The 26,378-nt window shown below is 39.6% G+C and overlaps 1 protein-coding gene across 1 annotated transcript in view; it reads left to right on the top strand.

The window, feature by feature from the left end:
- ophn1 (oligophrenin 1) overlaps positions 1–24,253 on the top strand; it is a 41,876-nt gene extending 17,623 nt beyond the window's left edge. Inside the window, exons 12-24 of the mRNA XM_008427517.1 lie at positions 1,736–1,769; positions 1,910–1,972; positions 3,146–3,220; positions 9,850–9,934; positions 10,278–10,336; positions 13,713–13,818; positions 13,971–14,130; positions 14,945–15,092; positions 15,844–16,152; positions 17,653–17,794; positions 19,305–19,355; positions 20,367–20,415; positions 23,328–24,253. Coding sequence (XP_008425739.1) covers positions 1,736–1,769; positions 1,910–1,972; positions 3,146–3,220; positions 9,850–9,934; positions 10,278–10,336; positions 13,713–13,818; positions 13,971–14,130; positions 14,945–15,092; positions 15,844–16,152; positions 17,653–17,794; positions 19,305–19,355; positions 20,367–20,415; positions 23,328–23,333 — 1,287 coding nt within the window. The 3' untranslated portion in view covers positions 23,334–24,253. The remainder of the gene's footprint in view (positions 1–1,735; positions 1,770–1,909; positions 1,973–3,145; positions 3,221–9,849; positions 9,935–10,277; positions 10,337–13,712; positions 13,819–13,970; positions 14,131–14,944; positions 15,093–15,843; positions 16,153–17,652; positions 17,795–19,304; positions 19,356–20,366; positions 20,416–23,327) is intronic.
- Positions 24,254–26,378: the final 2,125 nt, after the last annotated feature.

Below are 26,378 nucleotides of genomic sequence, written 5' to 3'. Positions count from 1 at the left end.
CAAAATATTGATATTTATTTTCATTGTATTTTTTTTTATGTTTTGCTTTTTTAAGACTATAGTTGGTGTTTAGATATTAATAATGACTTCCAATAATAMAACTTTTTCTGTCAACTTAAAACATTCTTTTTAATTTGGTAACATGAAGGGCTGCTGGATGATCGCCCTACGATCCCTACCACTAAGTTTAGCAAGTTTTCAGGGGAAAACCCTGTACATTTAATGTAAAAACCAGAATTTTCCTCTAACTTCACAGTTTTGTGGTACTTTTTCAGTTTTGCTCAATCACATAAATCCCAAACAAATTCTTTGAAGTTTGTCAGAACGTAACACAACGTGAAAAAGTTCATTATTAATTTTTTTTTTCAAGACTCTGTATGCATCAAGGCACCTATGTACATGGTATCTGATTTTTATTAAAAAAAAAAAAAAAAAACGCACATTGGTGTTCTTGCTTGTTAATGCATTCATAGATTTGGAATTCATTTAATGACCAGGATTTTCCTTTTTTTTTTTTGAAACATGCAAAAACTGAACATATCACTTTTCTCTTTGGCTAATTTCTGTTGTCCAAAAACGAGTCTAATAATGAATGCGTGTAGCTGCAGATAACTTGATGCCTCCCATTTCCAGACGTCTCTGGTAGACCCAAACTGGCCCTCGTTTCTGTTCTGCTGCGAGTGTAAAAACAGCCATAAATCACACTTGACCACTAGACTGATGCATTACAGTTTCGATGAATGTTTTGGCAACATTTTGCGCCTTTCACGGCCAAGACATTGACATGCCTGATCTCACATCCCAAAATAAAAAGTTATTCCCCATTAAAAAACTTTTTTTAAGTGTTTGGCAGTCAAGGGGAAAGAAATCCCTGCATGTACTTCTCCAGAGTCTCTTAAGCGACTGGATATGTTGGCAATTTTCTTGTTCGGCACAGAAAGCAAATCAATCATTCAAAATGCTGGAAAATGGACTTTCGCTTTTAACTCTTAGTAATTATTCACTCTGGCATCCCCATTATTATTGTTTTTTTTTGTTTTTTTCTTCCCGTATGTTAGATTTGTTAGTCCTGATGCAGAATGTAACTCTGTGGGAATACCATAACACAGCACGCTGGGAGTCAGCAGCCTCTGAATCAATTGTCGGGTGTGACTGCCATATTCCCCCCACCCCCTAACTACTATCTGCTGCTTTGTGGTCATTGAACAAGACTCTCTCAGCATCTCCCGCTGCTCTGTACTTAGCCCTTAGCCTCGTGGCTCTAACGGCTGTCAGAGCCACGAGGTGGAGGAGTAGCGCTCTATTTCAGGAAGAGAATCAGATTGAAGCATTGATATAAAGACCAGCACGTTTGATAAGGTCTGGTCTCACGTTCAGAAGTTCTAAGTCTGACTTGCTGGCAGCTGTACCTGCAGTACTGGAGCCAAATTTACCCAAAGATTGAATGCATTGTTCTTTTTCTGCTCCTCGTTGTCATTCTATGCTATAAAACCGTTAACTGAAACCAGAAAATGGCGCTCATCACCTCGTAATTCATCCCGAAGGTCTGTCGCTGTGCATAGGAAGCTGGATCCCATGGATTTGTTGCCTTGAACCATAAGTTTTTTTTTTCTTTCTTTCTTTTTTTTCTCCTCTTTCGCTTAAAAAATGGATGCAGTCATTAATCACAGTGGTGGATTTTTCCACATGCTCCACAGTCTTCAATTTCTTTCTACATTTGCTATTTTCATTTCAGATTTATCACTCCCCCATTCACAAGCAAGCAGAAAGTAAGTCAGTCATCACTATCCCTCCGAGCCTGAAGTTGTGATAAAATATTCAGTTTTTCTGTGGCAAGGTCTCATTTCTGTGGGGGGGTATTTTTCTTTTTTTTTTTTTTTTGTTGTTGTTGTTGTTTGCTTTCCCACAGTGGAACTAAATGAAACTGGATTCAAGTTTGTGCGAAAGTGCTTCAACTACATTGAAACTAAAGGTAAGTTGTTTACTGTCTGTATTCTTGTTGGTTTCTTACTCGCCTGTTGGGGGCGTAGTTGAGTCGTCTGTTGGCATCGCTCCTTGGGGTTGCTGTGAAGGGGAGCTATCGCTCATCACAGCGCCGTTAAAAGGCTCATATGAAACCTGCTTCAGGTTGGAAAGCTCTTCACTCGGCACATCCAGGCTTCCTACGCAGTCTGGAAAAGTCTCAAATTTTATTACAGAGTTTTCCGGATCTGGATCAGAATGAAAAAAGAAAATAATAGTGTATCAAAATACTTTACTCCCCGTCCCGCTGTCTAAATGTCCTTGATACCTTGTATCATTCCTTCTTTCTGTCTTTATTTCTCTTTCTTTTTTTATTTCCTTTGTTGTGTCCTTTGTTATGCAGCCATTCTGTCTTTCCTTTCTGCCTCAGCTCTTCCTCATGCCCTTCTTTAGTTGGTTCTCTTTGGTCTGTCCTTCCTTCCTTTCTTGTAATGTTCCCTTTGTCCTTAATCCCTTTTTCCTGTCCTTCTATCTTTTCTGTCTCCTGTCGTCCTTTCTTTGCCTTCTACCTTCACAGTGTCCTTCCTCCATTTAGTCATTGTGTCCTTACTCCTTTTGTTTCTGTCCTGTTTTTTTCTTTTCCTTCCTTCATTGCTTCCTTTCTTCAATCCTTCCTTCTTCCCGTCTTTTTTCTCCTTTCCTTACTTTCTTTCCTCCCTCCTTGTGAATTTGGCATAAATTCTCCAAACTCATTTCGCGTTTTTAGATTCTAGAATCAGAACTTCAAATTAAGCAAAATTGAATCTGGGAAAGTCTCAAATGATTAAATGACGAACGTGTTTCAACTTTGACCTTTGACGTCTCTCACTGTTTCTTTGGGAGAGTGTCTTCAGTAGCAAACACAGAAACATTGAGCCATTTTTTTTTATTGCATCTTTGCAGCAGCACCAAGGTTTGATTTAAGGAAACAGGATTACTTACAGTAAGGMTGCAACTTGTCTATGAGTAGTTTCAGGCAGGAGTTAAATGAAGAAAAGAACATTTTCATTCTGTCTCATGTCAAGCATTAAAGAAAGCATGTGGTACATTTCCACTCTACAKCATCTGCCCTGATTATACTCCCTCGATTTCTTTTTTTTTTTAWWRWTTTTTTTYCCTGTATCCTCCCMTCTCCTCTGTCCAGCCGCCACACAAGAAGGAGTGTACAGGACAGTCGGCAGCAACATCCAAGTGCAGAAGCTCCTGAACTCCTTCTTTGGTAAGGACACGAGTCTGTGAATGTGAGCGCCATCTGTCCATTTGCTTTTTTAAGCACATAAACCTCCTGTAACACTTAAGAGGATCTGCAACATTTTCTGCCACGTGCATAGAAGGTCCAGGTAATGAGATGCCAGGTATGTGGACCATAGAGCAGCCCGGTTCTGCCACCCCCATACGCGATGCTGCACTTTGCTGATCAGCTGTCTGAAACCAGGCTTTCACACTTTTCTCTTGCTCACAAAAAAACAAGTTTGGCTGTTTGGAAATATTTCTGGTCAAACAGAAATACGTGGAACCCAATGTAAAACCTAACGAATGGCCTCCTCTTATATCTTTTAWCACTAAAGCTGAGAAGCTATGAGTGCTAACTAGCTGACTGCAGGCTCTTAGTCAACCAGTCAATCAAATTGAGTTTGTATAGCACCTTTCAGCAACAAGGCACATAAATAMAAAGTCATAGAACACACAGCCAACAATTRAAACATTACATTTTACCGTCGTTACACATCAGATTGTTGTTTAATGTTTCATTTATTCTGTTTCAAAAGCAACCCAGCAAGGTGGGCTTTAGTCTAGATTTAAAGAAGCTCAGTGTTTCAGCTGTTTGGCARGTTTCTGGAAGTTTGTTCCAGATTTGTGGTGCATAGAAGCTGAAAGCTGGTTCTCCACGTTTGGTTCTGGTTTTGGGATGCAGAGCAGACCAGGATCTCTGAGYTACAGGGAGCCAGTGTAGGGACTGTAGAGCTGGAGTGATGTGCTCCATCTTCCTGGTTTTAGTGACAATGCCAGCAGCAGGGTTCTGGATCAGCTGCATTTGTCTGATTGATTGATTTTTATTTTTTTTCTTAGGCAGACCTGTGATCAATGTGACTAAAGATAAACGCACGGATGAGTTTCTCTAGATCTTGCAGAGATAATATTCCTCTAATCTTTGAAATGCTCTTCAGGTGATAGAAGGCCGACTTTGTCTTTTTGTGGCTCTGTAGGTTCAGGTCTCATTAACTTGCAAACATCAACTTATTATTCTTGTAGAGCAGAGCGCCAATAAATGTCTTGTTTTTGCTTCTTTGTTACACCTAAATGTTTTAGATTATTAATATTTGAATAGAGATAACTTGAGATTAGAAGCTGTTTTCAAGTGATGCYTTCATTTATTGCGGGAAAACAGAGCAGTGCCTCCTAAACCTCCATCCATCCATTTTCYTWCACCCTTGTCCCTCAGTGGGGTCGGGAGGGTTGCTGGTGCCTATCTCCAGCTAGCRTWCCGKGSGAGAGGCGGGGTCACCCTGGACAGGTCGCCAGTCTGTCGCAGGGCAACACASAGACACACAGGACAAACAACCACACACMCTCACACCTAGGGGCAATTTGGAGAGGCCAATTTACCTTGACAGTCATGTTTTTGGACTGTGGGAGGAAACTGGAGTACCCAGAGAAAACCCACGCATGCACAGGGAGAACATGCAGAAAGACCGGGGCCAGGAATCAAACCCAGAACCTTCTTGCTCCAAGGCAACAGCTCTACCAACTGCGCCACTGTGCAGCCCCGCCTCCTAAWCCTAATAACCAATAATAACTAATTGACATCAATAATTTCCTATAACTGGCATTGAGTTTCTACCACTGCCACAGAGGACTCATGTTTGACATGTTTATGGTCATACTACAACATTTGAATTTGATTTAAGTCCAGACTTTGACTAGGCTACTCCAAAACAATTTTTTTTATTTTTCTTGATAAGATCTTGTAGTAATTTTGGTTAACCGGTCTCTCCTGGGAAGGTTCACCACTGCTGCACGTTTTCTCCAGATGTTGGTTATGGCTCTTGGTTTGGTTCGCTGGCAACCCAAAGTCTTGAGCTTTGTAACCATTTCCAGACTGACAGACATTAATCACTTTGTTTTTCTACTGTTTTTGGATGATTTGTTTCTTTTTGAGAACTTTCAGGCGTCAGAAAGGTTCTCCTACAATTATTTATTATATCTGCAGGTGAGGTGATAATCAAACTTGTGTTTCGCCTGTGAAGCTGAGCCAAGCTTTAAAAAAAAGAAGAAGAAAAAATGTAGTTGAATCAAGGTTGATTCATGGTTTAAGAATGGGGGCAATTACTTTTCCCAGAGGGCCAGCTTGGTTTGGATAACTTTTTTTCCTTTAATAAATGAAATCATCATTTGAAACAACCTTTTGTATTTAAGTCAAGTTTTATTTTTATAGCACATTTCAACAACAAGGCAGTTCAAAGTGCTTTACACCATAATGACATAATTCAGTAACCAATTATGAAACGGCAATAAACTTTACATTTTGTCAAATGCCATCATCAAAATCTTCAAGGAAATATACATCAAATAATTAAAAATCAATGTTCCAGTCRGTGTTAGCCTTGAGTTAAAGGAACTCAGTGTTTTGGCAGTTTCTCAGTTTTCTGTAAGTTTGTTCCAGATTAGTGGAGCACAGAAACTGGTTGTCTTCTTTTAGTATTACAATTCATTTCTGAGTAAATTTAGCAGCTGTTCATCCTGTGTTTTTAATTATGTTTATGGGACAGTTCTGAGATAAAGTCGGGAAGAASACTAAGACATGGTTGCGTTATAAAACRACATCTTTGAGCACTTTCCATTTTACCACTCAGAAACCTACTAAAGCTGGGTTCACGCTGCGCGATTATTGGTCGCCATACGCAAAAAACCTTTCATTGTGAGAGAAAATTTCTGGTGGTGACCTTGATCATTCAGTACRACAGACGCAATTTAGCGCTCCCCTGACAAAAGGCGAACTGTGACAGGTCTCAAGCAGGGTCTATTATGTTATTGGCAAATAGTGCAATGTGACCTTTGCCTCAACCCAATTCTCATCGCAGTCCTCTTTTGTGCAGCCATGCTGCTCCCTTCTCTTTTTTTCTACTCTAATAGTAAGAACACTAATATCCACAATTTGCAGTCCATTTATTATTGGACTGAAGGAATGCTGATGAGGAAATTTGGCCATTTGACTCAGGTGAGTTGGCAAAATGGTGCACCTAACAGTTGTAGGATATTAGCTCTTGAGGACCGGAGTTGGTGACCCCTGGTCCACAGCAACAAGGTGTGCAGTCTCGCATTCTCATGCGGTGTGACAGGAGTTATTGTCACATTGAGGTCACACAGTGGGAGATGTTTAAGTCCCGTACGATTTTTTAAATCCCACGGTGTGAGCCGGGGCTCAACACAAAGGCCGGCGTCCACCAAAACTGACAAGTCGGATAATTAGAGCAACAATTAAAGAATGAGCCGGGAGCCCCACGGTAACTCTGCAGGAGCTCCACATCACCCTAGACACATCATCCCCACCTTGAGACATGGCAGTGGCAGCATCATGCTGTGGAGATCCTTCCCCCCCCCTCAGCAGAAATGGGGAATATGGTCAAATTTGAAGGGAGGATAAGAGGAGCAAAAAGGTGGTTCTGAAAAGTGTTTACCTGAGTACAAGACAAATGAATTTCAGATATTTATATKTSTRAATTTGTGAAAAAATATGCAWGTTTTTTTCCCTTTGCACTTTGTGTTTTTCTGTCACATAGCGTCTCCATAAAATACATTTGCTGTAGGTTTGTCAAGATAACCTGATGCAAAAGTTGAAAATGTCTTATAACAACTACTCTGTCACGAAAAAATAACAGCAAAACAGTTCACAGCTCGATGACGCGGTATTAATGTTGGCATTTYAGTGCTTAAATTGAACTGGTGCAGCTTTGATTGATTGACATCTGTTCCTTATTTAAGCGTACGTAAACATCTTTTTACCCTCATTTAGTTTTAGTTTGAGCGAAAAACAACACTTGCGGTGGTAAGACGTTGCTAAATTACCAACTCGGCGACTGCTGCAGGTTGTCAGCTGAGCAAACATGCTACATTTGATACATTTCCTGGCAAAGAGAGCAAAGCYTCAGAGATACAGTAGCAGAAAGCATGCGTGTTGCTTTGCCACGTGAATGAGCACATTTCTCCGTCTCTTAACAAGCCATTCATCTTGGCTTGAATAAGTAACTGGTGACCARGAGGTGTTGGATTCAAAGGAGCGTCAAATGATGCTATAAACACCCTCGATAATAATTCCTGGCTTACAGTTTTTTAAGTTATAATGAGGGAAATATAAAGAAAAATCTGGCTGATCTGAGTGTGCTTCACACAGAGCTGCTGCTGGATCAGCGCTCCTTTACTGGAGGGCAGAGGTCAAGAGGCTTCAAGCAGAGCAGCATTATTTTTTAAAGAATAATTACAGGATCTAAAAAAAAATAGACTGCGACACATGGGTATTTGTAGGGTGGGATTCAGCTTTGTACGCTTTCATACTAGGTCCAAATAATGGGAATCACCCACTCTGAAAAACAAGAAGAAGAAAAAAAATCCCAGGATTTACTCAGTTGAATTGTGCAGCTCATTATTCTGCATTTCCAACTCATATCCAGGATACTAAATAAATCTATTTCAGTTGATGGAAATTCTTTGCAGATTGAACAGGGGGGGAAGAAGGGCAATTTTTTTTTTAAAAGCGCTTAAAGAAAAAAGAAAAGGGGATGAAATCATGTTTTTGTTTTGCAGTTACTTTGCAATAAATACCTAAGTGCGCAAGAGCAAGTGAGCAGTTAACAGAAATGCTTACAGACCTCATACGCTGCGTGGCACCTGGTTCATGGACCGGAAACATGACTCCAGTATGAGATCAGGTATCGCTCATCTTTAAAACAAATAACACAGTTGGCTAACGAGGAATAATTCATGCCCCGTGGACCTCTACATGCGGCGCCTGGCTAAAGTATTCATAACCCTTGAACTTGTTCACATGTTGTCCTCTTACAGCCACAGTGTTATTGTGATTTCATGTAACAAAAATGTTGAGGTTTTCAAATACTGTACTGGAAAAATATCTGGATTGTCTGGTGTTGAGCTCCTTTTACTGCATTCAAGAGTTTAACTCATATCGTTGATACACAATGCTGGTATAGACATACTTGGGGGGCAACAACAACCTGCAGCTATAATTGGAGAAAAATATTGTTCTACAAAATATTAAGCCTGTCCCAATATAAAATAAATCAATTAATCGCATGATAAATTAAAACAAGCTGGATAATTTCCATCTGAATAATTGTTTTTCTCTTTTCTCTCTGTCTCTCTCTCTGCCTTTCTACCAAAGATTGGATGATTAAAAGCTTCAGTCTGGTGCTTTGGTCTCAACTAGGCCCTTTTTTGAACGACAATTTGGTTTAGAGAGACTTGCATTTTATTTGTTGTTTTAGTTGTTTTAAATATTGGCCTAAAAAGTATACAACAGGGCTGATGAATACAAATGCATGCCACACTTTGCAGATTTCTTTGTAAAAAAACCAAAAACAAAAATGTATCCTTTACCTCCACTCCAGCCTGGTAAAAACCGGCTTCTTGTACTACGCTTTGCTTCGTACAGAGAGTCTGGACCCTCTACTGTTGAGGAACAGTTGCTTGCTGGAGGCATGTACTGTGTTGAAGTTTTAAACGATTGGATCTGATTTTAATCGCTAACATTTGGCCGTGACGCATGTTATGTGCCAGCTCGACCTTGAAGGAAGCTACGCTATGAAGTTTAACGGAAATTATGTGGGCTGTAAACAACCATCACCCTCTGCAAAGAGAGAAATGCCGAGCTGAACAAGGTGACTGTTCATGTTGCAGCATTCCTCTTGCTCCGACTTTTATTGCTCGATATTTGGAACCGTGGCCAACGCAGACTGACTGGTTTGTTCACTTCCTCCGCTGCCATCGGCAAACTACAATCACAGGCAGACAACAATTCATAAATACTGCAGAAACTTGACATCACCGTTCACAACTCCTCTTTCTGTCCGCTGATTGGCCTGCTGGAAATGCATCCTGAGAAATTGAACTCAATGGGACAAATCCCAAACGGAGAACGGGAGGGAGATGAGAATCAAGGGGGTTTGATGTTTCACACATAACCCCAATAAAAGTACATTAATGTTGGTGCATGCAACATAACACGTGGAAAAAGTTCAAAGCTTTTGCAAGACTCGCGTTCATGGATAAATCCCCCAATCTGTTTGGACAAGAAGCTGATGCTGGAATTGGTTTTCTGCAGCGCCGGTGACGCGCATCGAGACAACTGTTTGACGATAACAAGAGCATTTCCTCGGAGGACGATATCGAGTAGAAATGAACTGAGGAAATGACGGTCATTACCTCTACCATGATTTTGCAGGTGGATGGTGAAATATGGAAACTTTTCCAAGTCGGGAGATGATGGAGTCAATTGTCAAGATGATGACTCATCTTTACCATCATCTCATCATAGAGATCTTTAACTTCTCCTCATGGAAGACGTATCAGATTTATAGCATGGCCAGCAAACTCATCTTATGAAGCTGACTTTTATCTAGCTCTACTGCCTGATGGATGATGAATACTTAGACATTTGGTGCCTCTTAAGAGTTTATATAATCAAAAAGGATATTGGAGGTGTACCAATACTGACCTATGTCTCTCTTACGTCATAATTTAATTGCCCTTGTATATACCCCAAAAGAAGGAAAAGAAAGAGCAACGCATGCCACATGTTTCTAAACTTACCGCATACCTTTTGCTCCTTTGTAGATCCCTCAAATCCTGGAAATGTGGATCTCAACAGCAGCGACTGGGATGATAAAACCATTACAAGTGCATTAAAGTTCTACCTGAGGTGCGTTCGTTTGTGCGTGTGTTTGTGGATACGTGCCGAAAAGAAAAAACAATACAAAATCCACGCAGTATAATTTTTCATTAATTACGTTACATTTGGTCACACGTTACGTCATTTCAAAAATGTTTCCACAAGGAATTAGATGTTTTCCAGAAAACCGTTTTATCATCTGGCATTAGACACAACTTGCTGTTTCCAAACTAACCCCACCAGAGGGCTCACTCTTTAACTTCTTAATAGTGTGACTATTTAATGAGTGGATTCTTGTTTTATTCTTTCGGTGTTTGATGTTTTAATTTATGTTCCCCATGTGTTTTCTCATTTTGTCTTTCCTTTCCCACAGGAATCTTTCTGAACCTCTAATGACCTACGATCTGCACGGAGAACTCATGAGTGCTGCAAGTAAGACATGTTTGAGAGCTTTTACTTTGCTAAGCTCTGCATGGATGGGTTACAGCATGAACCCTAAAGTTGAGTTATGTTGCATATTACCAGTTGAGTCCAACCGTTTCTCTGAAAAATATTTGATCTAGCAGTTTATAGAAAGGGTGGAAACTTCGGATTTACGAGCTTGCTTTTTTTCCTCCCCTTTTTTTTTCTCTCTTTTTTTTTCTTTTTTCTTTTTGCTGCTTCTTTAGCGTGGCTTACACTGGCTGGAAAAAAACCCCCATCTAAACTCTGGGATTAAAAGAGCCATTTGTAAATCAATACAGTGCAGTCTTGCGGGTTGAACATCTTTATCTATTTGGACACAGAAGGAAATCCGAGTCTTTTGTACTCGTCTGTCACTGTGCATTATTGTAAACCTGAGAAGACGGTAGGTTTATTAACACCAGCCTCATTCTGTCAGGATGTTGCATTAAAGTACATGGAAATGCCCTTCATTAGCCGCACACGGTTCTCCTCATTACGTATCGTGACAGTTTGAAGACTCCGTTTTATTGGCTGCATACCATTGCACTGGGTGGTCATGCTTCACTCCATTTAACTTTGCAATTAAGGGGAAACTTTGTGATTTACACGGCTTAGTTTTACAGCACGTTTTAGATGCACCATTTTCACCTAGATTTTTGCTCGGAATATTCATTTCTTTTTACTTGTACTAAAACGGTTAAAACTTTGCAGAGCTTCTCTCCTCCAGTTGATTCTCTTCTTGTGTTGGAACTAAAGTCTTATCAGAATTATTGCCCACAGTATTGGTTTTAAAAAAAATGGCTTCTTTGCCATCAGCAGTATGCTTGCTTGTGTTTTGGCCAGACATTCAGACTTTTAGGTTTGATATTTTTATGTCATTGTCATTTATTAAAACACAATTCAACACAGATGTCACCAAAGCACATGTTTAGACCAGATGTTAAACCAAAACAGTGCTATGGGCTCCCTTAAAGTGTAAACCCCTACTTTGAAGGTCTTTTTTTGCTTTTTTCCCTATCACATCGTTGTATATCGATTACATTATTTAAGACGAGCCTTATATTCGCGTTTAAATGGCTGACCTTTTTAGAAATGTGTATTTTGTAACCACAAGTTCCTTTGCTTTAAATCCTAGCTCATGCAATCACTGTAGAATCATAAGTCAATAAGTCGCTGCGCCGCACATGATTCCCGCTTTGACAGAAGATTACTGCCTGCACTGAAATGACGGAACAAAAAATATACAGATAGTTCAATGAGATCCTATTAGTCGCAGTTGCTGCAGCACGCACAAAAATAGATGAAAATTTGCTGCCATTTCCAGTTCCAGCCACAAGTTTTTACTTGCTGAATGATCATAGATATAAAAGCTATATTAATTTTGGGCTTTTAATGATAAATTGCACCTTTGTTATTCGATGATGGAGTGATACGTTTGGGTATTTTTGATAATAAGAATTGGGTATTCATTGCAAAATTAAATGGCAATCAATACTGCCGGCATGACAGCTGTCACTCCTCTTTTTTTTTTTCCCCTCATCATCATGGTGACCTCAGTGCTCTGCTCGAGCTTCAGTAGCCAAATACACTACTGGCCAGTGTCTGCCTTATGCAAATGAAGTTTTGCACGTATTGGAATTGCGATAATGTTAGACATTTTGAGAGTAATGCGGATTTTTGCTTGACAGGGTTCAGTTTATAATTTATATAATTGAGTACTTTTACACCGCACAGAAATTTGGTGGGGGTCTAAGTGTTTCTTAGTAAACCACGACCGCACATTTTTTTTTGCAGTCCTCAACAAGCTTCTGGCATAGTTCTAGTGGGATATTGAACCGCTCTTCTTGGCAGAGTTAGCAGAAAAAACATTTAAATTGGTGCTTACATTTTCAGTGAGATTCGGATCCAGGCCTTTCCAGGAGCTTAGCGTCGGCCTGTTTTATCCATTCCAAAACCAGTTTTGATGAATGTTTGAGTTCATTGTCCCGTTGGAACACCAATGCAGCAAAGCATCTGAATCAAATTGGGACATTTTGGGTATGATGAAAGGAAGTTGGTTAGAGCGTTCAGAAAAACCAAGGAAATCCACAAGGCTCCAACCCTACTGTGAACTGTAAACTGCTGGAACCAGTGTCACTGTACACAGTTTTATACTGGCAATGACTCATAGCATGCTAACAAGAATGAAGTGCCTGCTGTTTAATCAACTTCCTACACGGAGCAGCCAGACAACTTACGAATAAAATCCTTATGGTCAGATGAAAGCAAAAATTAAGCTGCCTGGTCACAATTGACAAGAAGCATGCTTGGAGGAGTTGTGGTCAGGCTATCGAGCCCAAACACTGTCAAACTGCCACACAAGGTGGTGGAAGGAGTATGCTGTGGTGTTTGGCGGTGATACCAGTTTATTGCTTAATAACCTGGAAGGATTTGGCTGGGATATTCTTCAATATTCCACCCAAATCCTCCAGCTTCACCTCAGATCTGTCCAGTTAAGTCCAACCGGATTACTGAAACCGTGAACATTCATCAGAGCTTGTTTTTAAATGGATTAAGTGAGCTGATGTGAAGGTTCTGGATTGTCTCCAAGCCCAATACTAATGAACATTTAAAAAGGAAACGAGCTCAACCAGCTAAGGTCAGATACACTGCAAACACACTAAATCTTATCGAGCATTTTTCTACTTTCTAGTGCAAATATTTTAGTACTCTTGAAAAGGCTGGACTAACTCGCAAGTGATTTTTCATCAAGATAAAGGAGCTTGTATTAAGTCAACAATACCTTAATATTAATGAAAAAGTACTGGCAGATTATTTAACTTGTAACATGGAAAAAATGTGTTATAAGTGAAATATTCTAACAATGGAACAAGTACTTTGTATCAGTATTGATTAGTATTGAGCTTTTATATCTTGCTGAAAAGTTACTTGCAAATTAGTTTTGTCTTATTCCATGTTTACTATGATATTTGCAGTATAAACTAGACCAAAAATACATGGGGATTTTGTATTTATGTGGTGTGTGGTCAAATGTCCATCCAAAACTGTTCCATAACCTTGTTGAAGGTTAAACAAATGGATTAAGAGTTTGAATTGTGTGGTTTTGAGAATTCATTAAAATTCATATTTGTGCTTCATCTTTCTTGTTGTAAGTCATTGAAGTTTTATTATTCAAAATCATTTCATCTTGGAAAAAAAATGTTCAAATGGATCATTAAAAACCTCAAAACATTGTTTCTCATTAGTTTTGCAATTAGCCGTACAGGCACAAGAAGTATTAAACTTTGGTATTTATTGTTTCTCTATTTTTTATTTTTTCATTTTTTTGCAACCATCTAAAATGTCTTTGCTCTATGTGCCGCAGAGTCTGATAATCTGGACTTTCGGCTGAGTGAAATTCATTCACTCATCTACAAACTGCCGGAGAAGAATCGTGAAATGTTGGAGATGCTTATTAGGCACTTAGTAAAGTAAGTCCAAGCCGAGTTCATTGTGTCGTTTTTTTTTTTTTACCACTTCCAGGGAAATAAATCCTCTCTTTCTGAAGGGAGCTCATACTTTTTTTTGTCACCGCCTGGCTTGAGTTACATTTTATTTAACCAGCCTGGCATGATGTTGACAGCGTGTGCAGCCACAGTGATGAAAACCTGATGACGCCCTCCAACATGGCAGTTATCTTCGGCCCCACACTCATGAGAGCGAAGGAGGAGACGGTGGCGGCCATGCTTGATATCAAGTTCCAAAACATTGTGGTTGAGATTATGATCGAGGACTACAAAAAGGTACAAGTGAAGGAAGCATGTCCTCTTTTTTTTTTTTTTTTCCCCCAACCAACGGGGACTGTTAGGGGTTTTTATTCTTAATTCATACCACTTCCATATGTCTGTGTTTGTAATGTCTTGTTAGTGGATTAGAGCTGTTATTACATGTGGTTTGTTTTTGGTTAATGAGGACCCGTTGGAAGCCTTGTTGCTGTCCAAACAGTTGCCAGCACTGAAAACAAAACAAAACAAAAAAACCAGTCAAGTTGAGTTTGTGAACTGTAATTATTACTGAAATGTACCAGAATTTATGTGTTTTAAATGTATTATTTTGCTGTAGTTTAGGCACTTTTGTTAGATTTTTTTTTTTATTTTTATTATTTGTACTTGTAAATGTCTACAAAGCTGTGCAGGGCCTTGCAAAAGTACTCACCCCCCTAGAACTTTCCTACTGTTTTAGTGATGATCTGAGTTCAACACAAAGTGGTGAATAATTATAAAAAGTAAAAACTTCCTACAAACTAGTCTAAAATGTATTCAGCTCCCGAAATCTGACGCTTTAGGAGGAAATGTGTTGCACAACGGCATGTGGAGTTAAAATCCCCGCCGCCCTTTTCTTGGAAGTTTGAGGTTGTAACATGATAAAATGGGGGAAGAAAATCAAGATTTATGAAAAATAACCAGAAGGCTCTGTAAAATCTACTAAAGAGTACTTATTTAGTTGCTGTTTTTCAGCTCTTCATGCTCCAGCCCTTTACCTCAGTTACCAGCTGGAAGAAGCTGAAAAAGCAGCCAATGAACCAAAGTGCTACTGTAACTTTTTATGTGATTCCAGATCTTCACTTGCATGCCAGAGGACGGCGCCTTCCCACCTGTCCCTCCTCCTCGGATCACGGCGAGAAAACGGCAGCCAATCACCATCTCCAAGCGGCCGGCTCGCGTTTTCCAGCCTTTTAGTCACGAGCACATCCGCGACGCAGAGAGTAATTATCAGCCGACCTAATTGTGGTCACCCTCCTTCTTATCCCATCCTCCCTGTTGCTCAGCGTACAATTTTGTCTTTTTTTTTTTTTGTCTGTAGAGACCACAGCGAGGTCACTTCTTGACATTTTACAAATGGGATTTATTGAAGTGTGCTTGTTTGTCCCAGTAATTATCACGATTTGCAAAAACATGGAAGCAGTTTGCCAATCGAAATTCATTTTTTTCCCTGTTTGCTTTTTAATGTTAATAGAAAACCATGTGACTTTTTTTAATAGCTCATTTGACATACAAATAAAAGTATCCACTGTTCGGGTTTTTTTTGTTTTTTTTTTACCCTTCCACAGTTTTATTCTTCTAACATGTCAGAGTAAAATCATGCAATTTTCTCTCTTTTTTGTAACCTCCTTTGTTGGTTCAAACAGTAAGAAAATGTTAGTTGTGACTCCCTACTCTCACTGTGGCCCAGAAATGTGGCTCAACTTTGTTGAGATATTTAACTTTTTCCCCAACTTGCTGCTTTTGCAGAGTTTACAGGTTATGCACATGTGCAATTCATTTTACTGCAGTAAAGTTCTGCACTGCTTGTTTACATTAACTTTGCACCCACTGTACGATCCCAAGGTAATTTCTGGATTTTGCATTTCATAAGGTGCATTTCACGGCAGTAAATATTCACATTTAACGGTGGTTTAAGGTTACAGTGCAGTTAAACCTGGGTTTCTTTTTTCTTTTCTTTTTTTCCTGCAACAGATGGGCAGAAAGACACCTCTGTGGTGGATGGGGATGTCTCAGCGAGCCCCAAACCCATAAAGCCGACGAAACCCATGAGCTGTGCCCCACTCGCTCCAAGAGAACCTCCTTCGAGGCAAGCGGGGATCTACAGACCGGCCAACCGCCAGGACCGGCCGCCCGACTCCGACGCTGAGAAGTTGAGCGACACGAGGCAGAAGCCAGACTCTTCCCCGGCAGCAAACGGGGAATCTGGGGTCTTCCTGAGTCGGGCGCCGTCGTTTCAACGTCAGAAAGCGTCTCCGAAGGGAACGCCAGCCAACCGAGAAGGTAAGAGTCCGCGTTTTATTAATTTATGTCAACATTTTATGTCAGTAAAATAATATAGGCGATAACGTCAGCATGGATTGTTATATAGTCTCAATGTTTCTCTTAAAGAGTGCCCATGCTGTTGGTTGTAACCGTGACGCGTTCCCATAATTTTCTCAGAAGATTAACTGTGCACACATATATAAGCTTAACATAATATGTTGGATTTAAATACAAATTCACATTTAAATACAAATTCACATTTTAGGAGGTGTAGCTTTAAATCGAATTTGCCATTACTAGAAGACAACGGGCCGAATTTTTACAATTAAATCCAACGTTATTCATAATTTAAAGTAATATTTTAATGCTACAAACATGTTTCTTGTATCTTGAAGTATGAGCTAAAGATTAAGGTGATGGCAAGGAAGGCATGGGGGTATGAGTAATTTTGGGCTTCTCTGTAAATGTTCAACCACCAGCCTCTGAGCTGCTGCTGCTGCTCCGGCAGCTTGAAGAGCTTTTACTTTTCTGGGAAGGCGAAGTAGGTTTTCCTCAAGAATCTCCGGGATAGACTTGCCAAGTCCCGCTGTTGTAAATCAAGCTCCGCAGCGTGACGCCGCTACCAACACGTCTGCTTGTGGGGACCGTTTTCATGGGGTCACGAGGTGTCGGGTTGCACCACAAGCGGCAATTTCTTTTGATTATCACAAAGTTAAAATTTAGTCTATTCCACATGTTTGGAGATCTTTCAAAAAGGTTTCTTGTTTAGTTTTTTCCTTTTTTGTTGTTGCTTTTTTTTTTTTTTTTTTTTTGTTCCGGCAACTTTTTTTAGCCCAGCATTGTCAACTGTGCAAGTAAATGCCTCCTCCAGTTTTTTTGGCTTATAAGTCAAGGCGACCTTGAAAGCAGTGATTTTAAAAAGACTGATGCCTTCATCTAAAGCTGGCAAAGCATTCAATCTAATTAAAAATCTAAAGTCATGCTCAAGATTAGTCAGACCTCTGGCAGGTACAGATTTAACATTTTTATTCAACCAAGCAGTTTGTGTTTGATGAGGGGAGTGTCTTAGGCGATATTAAAAATAGTAAAAGGAGTATCAATAAAATAAAAATCTATTTACAATTTATTAATAAAGACACAACTTGTGAACATGTTATTTACAGATGTACTTATCTGCAATAATTCTAGCCTCTTGGGTTTTAAAAGGTAGTGCAGATGCGTGCTTCCTTCTCATCTAGTTAGTGAGTGGACCTCCCAAAATCTGCAAAGTGCGTAGAAGCTGGCTGGTGCGCAAGCTACCCTGCCCTCTTGGCATTTTTTGGCCATGACTTTTTATTTCATCTCCACCTCTCTTTAATCACGTAGCGAAATTTGTCATCCCAGTCGGGCAGCACAAACAGCTCAGACGTGGCTGCTGTACATAATGAACAATTTGCTTGTGTGTTTTCTCTTTTTTTAATTTTTTTTTTTTATGCTAATCCATGTTTTTTTTGTTTGTTTTTTTGTTTTGTCTCTTAGGACATTCTGATGGTGTAACCAAAACAAAGTCTGCAGAGAAACATCCTATTTGTCGACCCCCCATCAGGCCCCCTGAGCCCCCATCCAGATGTCCACAAAAGCTCCCAGTTGCAGCCAGCTGTGAGGGCACGCCCACATCTTAGTGAGTACACCAAAGTCTCTACCCTCATGCTTTCTGGGTAATTAAACACAAGGCTCTGAGCAAAGTGTCTAAACCTGTTCAACTCTTTTAAGATTTAAATTATATGGCGACATTAAAGCCCCTTTTGGACTGCAGGACCGAGCCTGGCTCGGCCTGGCCTGGGTTCAAGGCCCGGGTCCGGCGTTCTTGCATTAGCACTTAGAGCTAGCTAGCCGAGAGCTGTGGTTCCATTCGGGCCAACCAGACGGGGCTGGTATGCAGTCAGACGTTAATTGGTTCATTTGCCGCGGAGGCGGGCACAGAGAAGAGTCATCTTTTAGATCAGATGTTGTGTTAGACTTTCTCGATGTCGGCGTCAAAATAAATCCCGTCGTCGTCTATTTTTAACCACCAGTTTTTTCCAATGATAATTATGACGTATTCAATTGCATTTAATTTTGATTTAGTTTAGTTAATATTCAACAAGCTGAAGGGAGGATCCTCATGGTGCCATCACACCACAAGCACATAAGTACATGTAACTTTTTATCTGTTGTGAAAAAAACAGACTATTGATCCTATAAATTACTTCTAAACAATGAAATTAAATGGTTGATCTTAAGCTATAAGCCATTTATCTGCGGTGGCCTGAATGTTTTGAATCTCACCACTTCCTGGTCTGCGTGAACCTGAATTTCCCATCGGCGTGCGTAAAAAATATCTCGGTTTTGATGTTGATCTGGAGGATGAATCTGCGCTACACTGGAGACTTCAGCCAAAGTTTTGAAATCGGGGACCATTTTTCTAATTGAAGTGATCAGAAGTCGGCAAGGCTCTCTGCACGAGGGGATTTCCTCACCTCGCTTCGGTCCAGCGGGGGAATTCCCGAAGGCGCAGCGGTAGTTCAGTTGCACGAAACGTGGGTCCAGCTCAGAGATGACACTCAGATGAGGAATTTTTTTTAATGATTTAGTTAAAGGTAAAAAGCTGAGGTAATTCTTTTCCTCAGCGCCGACTAGCACGCATAGAAGAGGCTGGACGGGACAACGAGGAACGTAAAAGTTTTCCATGGTCTCTGGGAAGGCGGCCTCGGATCCCCGCACACTTTCCAAATGGAGTACATTAGGGCCGGGCCAGCGGCTGCCAGGTCGGGCCGTTCGGTGCAAAAAAATCCTATAGTGACCTTGAAAACATGACAGTTGCAGTTTTGAAGAGTCAGCACATTTCAAACCCTTTTTTTTGATCTAAACTTTCACGAAACACACCACTGTTATAATCCTTAACTTGAGTGCAATCCACATGTACACAAAGAATAATAGTTTTTTATTTATTTTCCAAAATCACCAGGGATTTATATGTTTTATTATTTACATTTTTTACTTTTGCAAATTGTTTAGATTTTCTTGGGAATTTTTATTGCATCTTATGACTAAGGTGTGAGTAAATAAAATTTCTTCCAGCCTTTTACCCTGCACTCTTTGTAGATCTCTCTCCGAGGAGTTTAACATGCCACTTACCTTTTGTTTTTCAGTGTTGCATCAAAGACCAAGTTTTTTGAGAATGCCTCCAGACAAGTTGTCAGGTTTGCAAAGACTTTCATTGTTTCTTATCCACTTAGTCCATTTGTTTAGCTCACTTGACTAATCAGATGCAGGTTTTTCTACAATAAATGTCAGCTTAACTGCATGAAAGTGTGACAAGGATTTTAATTCCTATTATATGCATCAGCACTAAGATTTTAAGTCATTTAACTAAGTGAATAAATGCTAACTGCCCCATATTATTAAGATTTTCCATGCTGTGGCTTGTTTTTTAGAACATTAAATCTGTCTTCATTCTGGACTTATTTAGATGCCCAGACTCCCACGTGATAGGAGTGTGTATGTTGGTTTTATATCCCAATGGGAAATTAAAACTGAATGCACACCAGCCCCTGGAGACCTCCTCTAACTGCAGGGACCAAATCGAGTTCTCTGTAGGTCCAGATTGCCCATTGCAAGTTAGGACTTTGCTTCTCAGGGAAAGTATAAAATTTCCCTTAAGCTGTGTTAAGCAGTGTTTCCGCTGAGTTAATGACTTAGGCCTGGCGTGCGTGTCAAACGGCGTAAAACTTTAGGTAGTTTTATGTGCATTGTAAGTGTTCCCTTACACATGGGCCCTTTGATTTTTTTTTTTTTCACTCATGCAAGATCCTTTAGCTCATGATGTAGTGGAGTCTGTGTGATGTGGAAATGGACACATCTGCTCTTTTATGATTTGCATGGCTGAGCCAATTCAAGGCCCCTGCTCTCTGCCCAGTGCAGGCAACGATGCACGATGTAAACGAAGAATGTGGGAGTTTTATCAAAGAGAGTTTATGTCTTTGGTGTTCTTTTATTGGTATCCCCCTTCATTATGTTGTCTTGAGTTTAGGCGAGCCTTTCCAAAAAATAGAAGCCCAGGCTGGAGTAAGTTTTGTTTTGGCTTTTGAACAACAGAATATCAGCTTGCGACTTCAGTAATCGCTCTCCCCAACCTGAGTGAAATCTGTTCTGCTTAAACTGTACATTCTGAATGCGTCTCAAACATTTCGTTTCTGTTTCTTTTAATTTAGCCCTTCAACCTCTTCGCTATCCTCAGTCGTGACAAATGTGAAAAAAGAGGTAAGAGTTCAGTAAATGTTCAGATATTTACAGTTGAGTAACATCTGCGTAGTAGGGTTAGGTTTATGATGATCTCAAAGTTAGGCGGGGCTGGTTTTGAATTTTTCATTTAGGTAAAACAACTACTTGTTTTAGTCACACTGATTTCACTGCTAAGGATGTCCCTTGCCTTTCATTTCTGTTGCTGATTAAGGATTCGGTTGAGGCCTTTTTAAATGATTAGTATTGGAGTTGATTAAATTTGCCCCCCCAGTGGCTGTTGTTGGTGTGCTTTTAGTAGTTTCACATCAGCTGCACATGTCGTGACAACTAGCACACTGGTTAGTCATGTTTTGCTGATTTTTTTTTTTTTTTTTTAAGATGATCTAATGATACTGTGTTTTTCCTAACTATCGTAATATTTTTCACCTGTTGCTATGATATACAGAGTGAACAAGGGAACGTACTGACTGCTGCTGCTGCTGATATAGTAGCTTTTCTTACCTTCACCATGTGGTGAAGCAGCATATTGAGGCTAACCTGCCAAAACTCCATCTGTCACCCATTATTTAGTAAACCTGTTTAAACCATCTGCTTCTCCAGACCACCTATATGCCTTTACGATGTGAAGTTTCAGTGTATTTTCTTGATTAGTGTTGTATATTGTTAAGATTATATGCTTGAATAATCTCTGCTGTAATATTTATTTAAGTTATGCAAATTGTTACCTTAACTAGGGAGTCTCAATTTATCTGGGGAATGCTACATAGTTTACAAACAGTAACACTGTCATAGCTTAGCTTAGCATTTCTCAGCGTATTTTAGCATCACTTAGCTAGTTTTAGCATTGCTYATGTCACACTAGCGTGAGACAGCTTACCCTAGCAAAGCGCAGGCCTTGCTTGCAGCAAAGCTTTTAATAAAATAGTTTACCTTAACGTGGTTTAGCTTAACTAGGTATATCTTAACATTGCTTATCTTATTTTAGCTCACCTCACCTGAGCAAATGTAGCTTAGCTAAATTTACAATAGCATAATGTAGCATAACTTAACCTTTTAAGTTTAGCTTGTCCTACCATGAGTTTATGTAACCTGAAGCAAACCGTTGCTTAGCGTGCCTTAGTGTAGCTCGGTTTAGCTTAAAGCTAAAGTATGTATTTGTCAACTGTCATTATGTCGTGACAGTACAATGTGAGATGGATAATCTGTGAAAAAAATCGAGCTGTCTCCCAGTTCTGTCATCTTCTGTTTATGAAGATGAGCTGTCAAGTAAATTTTAGTGCCACGTTTAAAACTCCCATTAGTTTTTCTGTCTTGATTAAAACAGTAAACTAAAACAGTTCCTTGCTTTGTTTTTATAGCTATTTTGAAGAACTGACTCTTTCACCAGTCGTGTGCTTGTACTCAAAACTCTTTGGCGGGAAACTCAAGTCCAAGGCCATAACTCAAAACACAAAGCTGCCAGCACCGCCTTTTGAATGCTGTGGTAATTTATGGTTTGTTTTTAAGAGATGGATAACATAGCGGAATATCTTTATAATTATACAGCATAAACACCACAAAGATTTAGTTGTAACTTACAATTTATGTTTACTGTTCACAATATTATGTCTTTTTTACCACTTTGCTACTTGTGAAGTAAAATTGATCAAACTAATTAGCGTTGTTGGCCACCACATTTAAATGTTTATATTTATTCAATCAGTCAGTCACAAGTCCATGGTTAGACGGATGAAGAAAAAATAAAAAAACCTCTACATATGTTCTGTCTGCTGTATTGACACGCAAAATCTATTTGTTTGATGCTTAACCACCACCGTGCTGTCTGGGCTTGTTACAAGCATTTATGTCAAACCAGCAATTAAAGGTGTTGGCCCTCTTGTTTCTTTTTTTTTTCTTTTTTTTTCTACTGCCAGAGAAATTTATAGACAAATTTTTTTAACTTCTTTCTATTTTTTTGCGCCTTTTCCAAATTGAGAGGATTTTCCTTCCTCCAGTCGTAAAGCCCAGCTGAATCATGGCTCACACCAACAGGTTGGGAAGAGTGAGAGCTATGCTACATTACATACTACCGGATAAAACTCTTTACTGCCACCAACATGTCAATAAACGGATTTTAGAGTCCAGAAGCGGTAGCACGCAAAGCCCTGGTGGTTTTAGGAATTTGAAACCAGCTCGTGCTTAGTTAAACCACCGTCAGTGTGGTTTGTGGCAGTCTGAATCAATCTATATAATGTCTGCAGTTTGCGCCATCGCTACTGATGAAGACTGGCAAGAAATGAATCCTTTTGACATGTTTGAGTTTTCTCTGTTTTTAACTTAAATGACGTCTTCCTGTTCTCCAAGCACCGTGTCGCCCAGCCCCATTATTTTGTATTACCCAGAGTACGCTTTTGTGAAAATATGCTTAGCATATTTGTCTCTCATTCATACAAAAAAAAGGGGGCTGCATCATGTAAAATTGACTCGTCAGCTTTACATCATGTTATGTTAGCCCCTCGTCAAAAACATACCTGGAGTGTTGCCTTGATTATTTCAGTCATGTTTGAGAAGTTTTTGACTCTCCTCTGGTAAAAACGTTTGCTCTCACCGAGCGCCGCATCAACCGAGCCTCAATCTCACAGTCTGAAGCGCTTCCTCCACTCAGTTCCTTCAGACTAGCGGCGGCAGCGATTGGCAAACACCTGGTGGATATGAGCAACTTCTCAGGAACTTAAAAACGTCATTAAAGGTTGTTGTGATGAATAGAAGTTTCTTAAAGACACAGAAGCCCAATTTCAAGGCATTAAATTGCAAAGTCAACTTCTTTTAAGGCATTTTTAAAACAGCTGAAGCTAACAAAGCTACTTGGTTGTGGTTTAAAATGGCACTAAGTTCCTGGGAAATGCATAACACCGCCCCTTTAAGACATTCTGTCCATTTTGTTTCCCCAGAACTGAAGTGAAGAGGTGGAACAGTGGACGACCTGGACGGATGTTCTCAGCTGCACTTTTCAGATTACGTGAGAAAGAGGCTCCCATCAGATCTGAATGGGTCTGTTTGGGTTTCAGCCGACTATCAGCTGTGTGACTGCATGGTGTTGTGAAGCAACACATCGTCAAACTCGATCGTCATTCCCCAACACGTGTTGCATTGTTCATCAGATTTAGTCATTTTGCTATTTTGATTTGTTAATTTATTTTATTTTACTTTTTTTTGCCATTACTTGCACACTGTGCTGGTTATGACTTGCAGTGCTAACAGTTGGTCTTGGCAGTATTTCCCCAAAGAAGACTACATTACCTAAACCTGACATCATCAGTTCAGTCACTTGAAAATGTAATCTATTACTTCATATATTAACTTCTAAAAATGTTTAAATGATTAGTTACTGCAATTGTTTGCTAGTTGGGAAAGCTAATTTTGTCATAATTTTCAGTATTAAAGCATGTAGCACTGAAAGGGCACTAATGAGAAACATTTTTACTTCTGGCAGAGAACTAGGGGAAAAAAATGAAGAAAATTTGTGTGTTAAAGCTAATAAATACAGAAGCTATGATGGTTTTGGCTTGCGTTCCAGCCACTGTGTATTGAATTAATGACAGTTTTAGTTACAAACTGGGTTCCTCCTAGTGAATTTTCTCATTTCTTGCCAGCTTTTGGTATTTCAAGTCGTTTTGTCAATCTGTTCCAAGTTGAAATGGTTAGGATTACAAAATCAGATGTAATCATATAGAATGTTACAAACCACACTCCAGTGCTTTACTGTTTCTGTTCTTAATGTTATGTTCATTTCACATGGTTTTTGATCGTTTGAAAAGTTTTTTTTTTTTTGTCTATTTTTCAAAAAGAAAAATAAACGAGGAGATATTTGAAAGACTCAGATGTACAATTTATTTCTTTGAAGAGCTGTTGTTCTGATGTTTTACTGAAAGGTCCACTTATCCTTTCTCTTGACTCCCCTAGTTTACTTTTCGGATTGCAGGGCTCAGTTCAGTTAAAGTCATTTTGAGATTTTAAAGGCCTGTTAAATAATGTGGTAGACCCACGTCCCACATGTGCAAGCCATCTTGGAAGCATTTTTTTTTTCTTTTGCTCGAAGGCAGATTTATATTTACTGAGGTTTAAGAAATGAGTTATTTATTTTAAATAGTGTTATTTTTAGTGCCTTTTTAAATGAGACATTTAACAAAGTCAATCAAAGTTATTTTGCTCTAGCCTCAAATTAGCCTGGAATATTCGCTTGCAGGTCTGCCACATTTACGAGAAAAGATAGAGTAAGGTAAATAAAAATGCCTTATGCCTTAAATTCATGAGTGTTGCTGCATACCTCTCAATATCTATAGATCTCAATCTCTCTCTCTCTCTCTCTCTCTCTCTCTCTATATATATATATATATATATATATATATATACACACATATAAAATTCATAAGACATTTTTATTCACATTATTTAAAAAATACAAATCCTGAGACAATTATGCCAACAGCAGTCTTGTGAAACACATTTAGTTCTTCCTGTGGGATTTTTGTCTTATTCTTTAAATGTACTCAAAATACCTCAGATGTTACGTTTTCCCCCTGCAAAAGAAATAATGAATTTATTTTTATCGGTTTTTACGCATGTTTTCCAGGGATACCGTGTGGTCAACGCCGAATGCTTTTGGTGACTCTGATATTAACCAGAACTCCTATTTGTACCTCCGTCACTCCCAATGCTTAATCCTAATGTTTTACTGCTGATAATAAAACAGGCCCAACACACAGATTCAAATTGTCAGACTGCATTAGTCCTACCATCTTGAATCTGAGAAAACCGAACCTTTCAAAGGCTCCTGTCTGCTTAGTCTTTACAAATACAGAAACTAATTCACACAGAAATAATTCCTCTGTGCAATGCTAATTTACTGCTTCAGTTTGGGGAGGGGGGGGGGGAGGGGGGGGGAAATCCCCATAGTAGCGCCTTCTTGAGGCTATAAACTACCATGGTGGTGTTCAGAGTGAATGCCAGTGCCAGCATGCTTGCACGCTCACCATTGCAATGACGATTTTGAGGCAAAATTTATGTCCACTGTGTGTTTAATAGCTCTTGGTGGCGCCAGAGTGAAAAAGGGATCATCAGTGTGATGTCTTTATCCTTCAGGGGGTCAGGAGGAAATAAATTTTAATGAGATTATCAGTTGGGATATCGAAATATAACTTTTAAAAATAAACCCTCGTTAATCCGTTTGTAAACATCCGCACGACTTTGAGCYGTGATCATGTGGCCTTGCGAGGGGTTGGCCGTTGAAAGCGTTATTTTMAAAAGCAAAGCAATTCAACACCTCATATGTTGCACAAAGAGCTCGCCTGCACTTTTGTTTTACCGTGCGCTCCTCCTCCACATTCCAGTGGGCACTGCCAACGCAGGCCTGAAATCCCTCCCCCCTCTCGGCTCTTTGCTCGTTYGCTCCACCAGCCTGAGCCGAGCCGGGTGGAGGAGTGGCTCCCGAAGAGGAACAGTCAAAGTTTTCAAGCCTGTGTTAGTGATTAAATGTGCAGTAAAGAGCGACTCTGAGGAATCGGCACAAAACCCTAGACCGGCGGTTCGCAAATCCAGGCCTCAAAGTCCTGCAACTTTTAAATGTGTGTCGGGTCCAAATCGCCTCAGTCAAACGGCTGAATCACCTTTTGGGTTTGCAGTCAGATTCTCAGAGTCCTGCTAATGACCTYATTGAGGATCCCTGCACTAACAGAGGCATCTTCATTTTAAAAGGTTAGTACCAACATTTTAACTATGCCTTTGCTCACAATGATTATTGATTTACCACTAAAAAAAATAAGTTAACCAAAAAAAAAAAAAAAGGATTCACACCCGTTGAGCTTCAACAGCGTTTGCTAGAACAACCCCCTTTTTGCAGCACTGAAAGCCAGATTCAAATTCTGTCAAATTTATATACTTTTTTTTGTAACCTCAGGTCTTTTGCATCCATTTTCAGGCTTTCGTCCACAGATAATAATCTC

The sequence above is a fragment of the Poecilia reticulata genome, linkage group LG14 (assembly GCF_000633615.1).
Source record: "Poecilia reticulata strain Guanapo linkage group LG14, Guppy_female_1.0+MT, whole genome shotgun sequence".
Classification (NCBI taxonomy): domain Eukaryota; kingdom Metazoa; phylum Chordata; class Actinopteri; order Cyprinodontiformes; family Poeciliidae; genus Poecilia; species Poecilia reticulata.
This window is presented reverse-complemented; position numbering and strand designations above follow the sequence as displayed.